The sequence below is a fragment of the Limulus polyphemus genome, unplaced genomic scaffold (genome assembly GCF_000517525.1).
Source record: "Limulus polyphemus unplaced genomic scaffold, Limulus_polyphemus-2.1.2 Scaffold520, whole genome shotgun sequence".
Taxonomy (NCBI): Eukaryota; Metazoa; Arthropoda; class Merostomata; order Xiphosura; family Limulidae; genus Limulus; species Limulus polyphemus.
This window is the reverse complement of record NW_013666130.1, coordinates 64,102-73,008: the sequence shown is the minus strand read 5'-3', so window position 1 is coordinate 73,008 and position 8,907 is coordinate 64,102. Positions and strand designations below refer to the sequence as shown.

General features: G+C 32.3%; 1 protein-coding gene across 4 annotated transcripts in view; it reads right to left on the bottom strand.

Moving 5' to 3' along the window:
- LOC106458829 (calpain-B-like) overlaps positions 1–8,907 on the bottom strand; it is a 78,682-nt gene that overhangs the window by 67,149 nt on the left and 2,626 nt on the right. The window contains exon 1 of one of the 4 annotated variants that reach the window (XM_013918381.2): positions 1,594–1,745. The exons of the other annotated variants lie outside the window; for them this stretch is intronic. Within the exon in view, the coding sequence (XP_013773835.1) occupies positions 1,594–1,644 (51 nt within the window). The 5' untranslated portion in view covers positions 1,645–1,745. Of the gene's footprint in view, positions 1–1,593; positions 1,746–8,907 lie in introns of those variants that run through there. 4 annotated transcript variants of the gene reach the window in all.

The following is an 8,907-nucleotide window of genomic DNA, read 5'->3' as shown; positions in this document are numbered from 1 at the left end:
CTTATATATATAAGTTACCCCCAATCTAGTAAATGCTAGGGCATTCACGAAGGAACAGGATATTTCTGGAAAACGTGGCGTGACGCTAGTCACGTGACCTCGCTGACGCAACAATATATATATATATATATATATATGTATATATGTAAACAAACGCGAAAATATAAATTAGTAAGATCTTGTCACTTTGAAATTCCGTTCATTTTACTGTAGTGATATTTCTTACATAATAGTGGGGATACTCGTAAAAATAATAGATGTTTCAAGAAGTGCATACTTTCGTTTGAAAGCTATATTTTTCATCTGGAAAAGAAAAAAAGAAGAGACAAATACTTACTTTTATTTAACTACAACCAATCGGATAAACTGTTTGTATACATTGTTATAAATGTTCTGAAAATGATCAAAAAATGTTTCTGACTTAATCTTTGTTTTAAAATAATAGCTGATTTGATTTTTTTTTCTAAAATAAATATATTATCGTTTATTATTGGAACACGTGCATTTACTTTTATTCACACTATAGGTACAAAGTGTTCCTGCATGCTAAACAACACGAGTGCTATCTGTGCTAGCCGTCCCTAATTTAGCAGTGAAAGACTAGTTGGAAGGCAACTAGTCATCACTACTCACCGCCAACTCTTGGGCTACTCTTTTACCAACAAACAGTGGGACTGACCGTCACTTTATTATGTCCCCCACGGCTGAAAGGGCGAGCATGTTTGGTGGGATGGGAATCCGCAGATTGCGAGTCGATCGCCCTAACCACTTTGCCACGGCAGGCCGAAACACAAATTACTCTGTTGCTCTATACTTCGTTCATATTTTAACCAACAGAGGGGGCTAACACTATTAACCGAGATATCCGTCACTTGACCTTTTTCGTTTGTTATATATTATCAGGCGTTTGTGATACCATATCTATATTATGGCAGCCATGTCTAAATTTTCGCAAACACTATCAAAAATATTTGGTTATCTCTTAAACCGTTTCGTAAATAGAATGCTTGATTTCCCTGAAAAACTGGTTTATCAGAATTATTTCAAATTGAAAATTTTTATCTGTGATTACAACTAGTTATTTCAAACGCTTCTATTAATGCGATAAACTTACAATATATTACCAATATATATTAGTCACATTATTTTAATGACATTAGGTGAGATTCACACCTAATATCCTCAATTTCTCATGATTCGAACAAAGCCTTATATATTTTTTTACTCAGTTTGATTGGGTTCATATGCTAGTAAATGTCAAAACCCCAGTTAAGTGTATATGTCAAAACCCAACTCGGTGTATGTGAAAAAAACCCAGTTTAGTGTATATGACAAAACCCAGTTCATAGTCACACACACATAGTAACAAATATATATAGTTGTTCGAACTAAGAATTCATTGCATTCTAAGAGCTGATGTTACGGACTCTTAGCTTCAATAAAATTTTAGTTTATTGTTTGGGAATTACAACATCGAAGTTCTAGATTACGTAAATCTTGTTATTTAGATTTCAACAAATTGATACAATAAAATTATTCGTAGATCTAATAGTAGTTTGTATATATATTATTTTGGAACAACAAGTAACTTACCCGATAAATAGAAAAATGACGATAAGTTCTTCTATGATAGTACCAAGCCATTATGGGAAATATAATAATAAGAGTTAGAGAGAGAAACTATATGTTATCGCTGTTGTCATTACGTGTAGAAACTGGTACTTTTACATGACACGAGAGGAGCTGTTGCAACATATGTCCAGTATAAACTGCTTTCTGCAGGTATACTGTACTAAATAACTCAGAAAAGAAACGATACACGTGTCCATGAAAACAGTCTTTCCTTGCACAAAACATATCTTTTGCATAATATAAGCAAGAAAACCAGACATGCTTCGTGATGACGTAGTACATTTCAAGCCACGTGCTTGTATACCTGAACACTTGGCTACAGTTGGTTGTTCTAGTTACCGTAACCCTAAAGCGTTATCCGACAGCTGTGTTCATACTTTCCAAAACGTCGTGACCAAAAACTTTCAAGGATGTGAAGTATTGTTATATTACACAGTATTTTTTTCTCACACGTGTATTTATTAAAACCTTATGTGTTTTACAAAAAATCTCGAATCTATATAATTAAAAAATTTTTGAATTTATCGAAAAACTCACAATACACATTGTGATCCATAAGATTTACTCGAATATGGTTCATATTTTCTTTATCAAAAAAAGTTAGGTATAATAGATATTATTTATAATAAACAAATGAATACAAATATAATAATACATGAATAAATAAATATTAATTTTTAAGTTTACATAATACTAGCATAAAAATACCCGCTCTCTGCTGTGAGGTTTCAAGATATCCTCATGATTCACACAAGCCCTATTTATTGGACCGATGAAGGTCCTTCATTATCTCCAGTTACTACTGTACCCGAAGCAACAACAAAAACCACCTTCTAGACTCTACATTTTTTGTGTGACCATCCGAGTATGTTTTAGCCCCCTTTAACACCGAAGCTACACTATATAGATGAGGACAACCCCTCGGGTCATCCCGATACCGCTGTCAAGTTTGGTCCTGCTAGAAGGAGTTCGTGGACAAACAAACCACATACATTAATATAGGCTATATTTACTATTTTCAAGAATTTATATTTTAAATATTTATATGATATTATTTTAAATTTTGAATATTTATACAACTTTATTTTAAATTTTAAATACTTATATGATATTATTTTAAATCTTAAACATTTATGCAATATTATTTTAATTTTTAAATATTTATGATATTATTTTAAATATTCAATCGAATTATTGTAAATTTCAAATGGTAATAATATTTTATCTTAAATTCATGTTCATCAATATTAGTTATCAATTTTTTCAATGTCGACTTAATACATATACTTTCACCATTAAATGGTGATCTTGTTTTATTTGAGATCTTATTATAAAGTCTTGCTAATAAAATTAAAACATTAAAATTTAAACGTATGTGACAGATACTTTCAGAGTTTTAGTACAGGCACTTTACCCGAGCTTTATTTGGTAATTGAGCAATCGGGTCACTTAAAGTCAAACCCTGCAAATCTAGGGTGCAAAACAGATGTTAAACTTCAATATAAAAAGATACAAGACTAACACCAGTTTATTCACTTTATAATTAAAAGCAGATTAATTTAAAACGTCCAAATATAGAACTCAATCAGCATCTAATAACTATAATTTTCTCTGTTTTGTGTACCTATGAAATAGTAGAATTCGTTGATACTGTTGTAACGTGTTCTATTATTGGGTGAATTTCTTCTGTGCTATTTGAAAAAAAAAAATGCCAGGCCCATTCCACGTAACGATAAATAATTAATTTGTTTCTTCAGTAATGTTTATTACAGTATAAGTTACGTTCACTGGCCTAACTTCACAAATAATGTTTCAACAGAAATTCCGAAAATTATGGTACGTACACCTAACTCCCAAATAAATTTACTTGCAGAATTTCTTCGCCAATCGATCGATAACAAACACGTACAGAAATATGTACACCATTACTCATTTTCTAGTAACTAGACAAAACTTCGAGATTCTTAAGCTTAATGAAATTTCTAGATGACGTAATGCGCCCACTAGAAATCAAACATCTAAGTTTGAAAAAAAATATATATATATAGCTTACAACACTGCCTCTTCCTAAATTGTGAAGTTCTTTGAACAACCTTAATACACAAATAAAACAGCACACTGAGCTGTTCATTCATTAAGTCTTTTTGGTGATTTTCTTTTCCGAGGTTAATGATATGCAGATGAGATGGCCTCTTGTCCCTCATTGTTTTCCCATCACTGGGGGAGTTCTCTCTAGATAGGTGGTTGAGTGAACCCACTGGTGACTCTACCCTTGGTGATACTCTGAAAGTTATCTCGAAAAAAAAAACACTGGACTTTTGAACTGGTTGAATTTCCGTTGGCAAATTCTTTTCTAAAATTACTCAGTTGGTAATTCGTATATGATGATCATGGTGGAAAACCTCTGGCTTGGAACATCTGTCTTTTTGGATTCAGTAAACCACACCATTTATATACTTTTAATACAACGTATGGCTCTTTTCAACACATGTTTAACGTTGAACTTCATCTTCTCTTGCAGCAGATATTGTATAGTTATACCATGTTACCTCGATGGAATTCAGTCTCATCATCATTAACATCATAGTGGCTTTTCGTTGTATCACTAACTGATTTAAGTCTTTCCTGGGTAAAGTCATGTATGACATCAAGAGTGTTTCCAGTCTCTCTACATATTGTTTTTATATTCAGCTAAATGACGTGATGTGAGTACAGTAGGTTCTATGGCACTTTAAGTTCTCTCCCAAACAATAGTAATGACGGTGTGTTATCTGTAGCTTTATGCATTGCCGTTCCCATAAGTAGCAGTGAAAGATCTTGGATCTACGTTTTCTGATGGTAATCCACATAATTCACTACATTATTTAAAAATGTATGGACGTATCTTTCCACCGTGTCATCTGGAAGACTGATGAAGGGCTGTTGCTCCAGTCTTCTTGATTCCAAGGATCTGCCACATTTTTGCAAACAATGCTGACTCAAAGTTCCATCCCTGATCTGGCTGAATTTCTATAGGCACCTCAAATCTTGAATCAAATTAATTTACAAGTTTTAGGTTATAAATAGCATATGCTTCTTGACATTTGGTGAACCAGTCTATCACAACCGTAATGTATTTATTCCCATTGTTACTCTGTGACAGAGGATCAACCACAGTTAAGGCAACTCTCTCAATTTTTCACTCACAATATAGTTCACATGAATTACATCAATTTTTTGCAGAATCTTGGTATACAACCCAATAGAAGCAGGCTCTTACTCTTTCCAGCGTTTTCTTAACATCTAAATGTCCAGATTACATAGTACTTTGGAATTTAGAGGATATAGAAGTACCAACTGTAGTCATTGTTTTTGTCTACTAGTATTCTTCACATTTCCAACATAACAAGCCCTCTTATAGGCATAATGAATTTCACCATTCCTAGTACATCTTTGTCTTCAAGCTGTATGAAACGACTGTTTGCCAGGAGGAATTTTCTGCATCATTCTTGACCCTTTGAATAATTGGTTTCAAACTCGTATCTTTTGTCCGAGTGTGTTTCAATTGAGTTATTGACAACATTAGTGACTTGTGTATGTCATATCTTGGACCATATTTTAAGCTGGTCTTCTTTATTATCTCGTGCTTACCTTTTTTCACAATGTATATATTCTTCATTAACACAGGGTCTTAGGGTTAATGCATTAGCACTTTAATGTTTTCCCCCAGGGTGATCCACAATGTTAAAGTTAAATTTTTTGTTCTTTTAATCTGACTGGACTCGAATGTTCATCTTTATGATCCTTGATGTATTATCAGTTGTTGAATCGTCACAGTCTCGGCTATATTGGCTATGTTTCTCACAATTATAACAGTTACTTTTTATTAACATGCTTTGGAAGGAGTTGCTATTCCCTATCAACTTTTGCCTGCAGTTTCTTGCAATATGTTCTTTCAAGATACAGATGAAACACTTGTTGTCTTGTAGTTTGTTTTTTTTTCCATTATTTGCAATTAGGTGTCTAATATTTTCAATTTGTCGAGACTATTGTCAGATGAAAGGTAATGTTTCAATATTACAGGAGCTGATAATCCTACAACTTTAAATGGTACCTTTAGTGGTTTATCTGTGGCTTTAACGGATACAAGTTCCATTGTGAACTGTAAAGCTTCCTTTAAAGACGTACACTTTCTTTGATTTGGTCTCATTCTCATATCCTTATTTGTTATGGCATCTAAAAATTAGTCATATGTCAACGAATCCATCATTTTACGTGGATCATCTGGATAAAATAATTGGGCAAGCCTTTACAAACTTTCCACAAGTTCGGTTAAGGTCTCTTCTTTCCTCTATGTCCTGCTCCAGAAATTTGTTTTTGACACATCCTTCTGATGTGTCACTCCAAATCTGTTTCATAAGGCAACTAACTAACAATGCTTGATAGTTGTTACAGTTCTCAGGTGGAAGATTAGTTAATATTGTTCAAGCTGGTCCTTTTAAAAGGGTAGCAAGATGAATAGCTTGATGTTTACCACTTTACCCGTTCACCCTTGAAATTATTTTGAGCCTAATATGCATCCAATGGTACTTTTCCATCAGAATCCATTGTTTTTTTGCTTGGGCAATTTTGTTGATATTGAGTGCTAAATTGTGGAACTGGATTTGGCAGTCACAGATGACACAGCATTACTGGTAACAGGTATAAACCAAATAAGTCCTCCTATTCCATATCATATAGTAAATGACATTTTAGGTTGGAATTCTTTGGCAGGTGCAGAAAGAGGTGTGGATGGTTTAATATTTAAATTCAATAATTCATTTTCTAACTATCTTATTCTGTCATTGACGTTGCTTTCTATCTCATAGATCTTGCTGTTATAATCTTTTTGTACTTAATTTTCTTTCGTTACAGTCTTTCTGTACATTACAAATGTCCTTTTTTACTTTGCTTTTCACTTTGTTGGTGTCCTTTTGTATTTCTTACATTTTATGGTAGTAATCCTTCTGTCCATCACCAATAGCTTTATAAATAATCTTGTTTTCAATCAGCTTTATTTATTTTTTCTTAATTATTCTTAAAATATTATGTTTCTCTCTTTTCACTCTTCCCTCAAATTTCTTTATATTACCTCTTGATCTTATTTTATTTTTCTATCTCTTTCTTCTTGATCTTATTTTATTTTTCTATCTCTTTCTTCTTGATCTTATTTTATTTTCTTATTTCTTCCTCGTCTTCTTTTGATTTTCTATCTGTTTCGTCATGTTTTTTCTTTAAATGTTCTTGATCTTCTCTTAATACTTTCTGTTTCTTTCTGTTTGTTCTTCTTTCTGCAGTTTCACCATTTTTAGCAAATTTTCATTCTTGTTTCATGTTTGGGTTGTTATCTTGAACTTTAACCAAGTTCTATTTTATTTTCACTAGAATAACCCCACGTTTGTTATCAGTGGGGTAACATGTTCTATTGTTCGGCGGATTCTTTTGTGTTATCTAATACAAATAATGCTAATCCAGTCCACATATTAATTAAATTTTTTTTTCAATAACGTTTCAATAGAAATCCGAGATTAATAGTACTTACGCCTGACTCTCAAATAAACTTTCTTACAGAATTCCCTCGCTAATCGATGGATAACAAACACTCTGACTAACTAAATCGTAGATAGAGAGACGCATTAACTCTCACTGTCTAACACAATACTAACACTGAACTGGTACCTCATTGAAGATATCACTAACACACCGTCATTTTACTACTTACTACACGAAACTTTTAGGTTCTTAACGTTTGTTAAATTTATAGATGACATCACGCACCCTCTAGCAAACAAATATATAAATAAGTATATATTGTTACGACAGCGGAAGTCACGTCAGTCCCACTATTTGTGATTAGCTGCGTTCTATCACTTCAAAATTAGGGACGGTTAGCGCAGATAGCCCTCGAATAGGTTTGCGTGAAATTCAAGAAATTTTAAATTTCAGTAAATATCAATTGCAGTGCGAACAAAAGTTTCTAAATAAGAATAATCCTTTACGTCAATACCGATTATTCAAACCTATAATACGGAATTTGAAGAAAATATTTTATGGATAAGTTTACAAAATTGTTGATACGATCTATTCCACAAAATTTTAAATTATTGTACAAGTTGTAAGTTATACAGAAATCCAATAGTTTAAGCTATATTTTCAACATTTTAATTTATATGTTTCTTTGTCGTTAAGCACAAAGCTACAGAATGAACTATCTATGTTCTACTCTCCGCGGGATTGAAACCCGATTTTTAGCATGAGAAGCTCAAAGACTTACCGCTGAGCCACTGCGAGGAGGTTAATTTATATGTTTGTTTGTAGGAGCTAGTCATTACTTTTGTTATTATTAATAGTATTAATATTATAATAAAAGTAATGGTGGATTACAAGGTTGCCTCATAATATTAATACTACTAATAATAACAAAAGTAACAAGTTATAAAAAATATTTTGCAAAAATTAAGTACGATGTAGGGATGGCAGTGCCACAAAGTACAGCAAGAAGACATGGATGAATACAAAAATCCCTACACAAGTAGTCAGTAAGTACAGAGTCAATCTTACAGTGGCTTATCATAAGCCACTGTAAGCCTGTATAGCACTATTCAGTTTAAATGATTTTATCCAAATCTGATTTCATGCAACTAACAGGAATTCAACATTTAGTTGTAAATATAAGTTATTCTTGGAAATATTTGGTTATTTATGTAGTGATTTTTGTATGGTTTTGTGTATTCATCCCTACTTTGTTTCTGTACTTTTTGACATTGCCAACTCTACATCATACTTAATTTTTGGATAATTTATTTGTCAATTTAATTTCACCCTTTTCAAACAATTTCATGGAAGTAGGTTGATAAATGAACATTTGTTTTATTTTTTACTAATTCAATGGTAATATATGTTGTTAATATAATCAGTTCTGCCAGGCTATTCATTTCACAAGTGAAATGACCTCATATATTGATATTACACTATACAACTGGCTACAATCACCACTGGTCATAATCTTTACGTTTTGGGATTTAATGTTGAGGAATCTACAATAAGGAAAGAACACATAAAAATGTGTAGCTGTATCATCTCTATATTCATGTTTGCATTCTTTTTGGCACTGCCATCCCTACATCATTTTACATTTTGTTTTGTGACTTTTTTTTTTTTACCCTGACTGAAAGTTAATATTATATGTATTAATTTTTTTACTCCTTCAATTCATATATAATATATGGATTGAACCTCTAAAGACACCGATTGTAT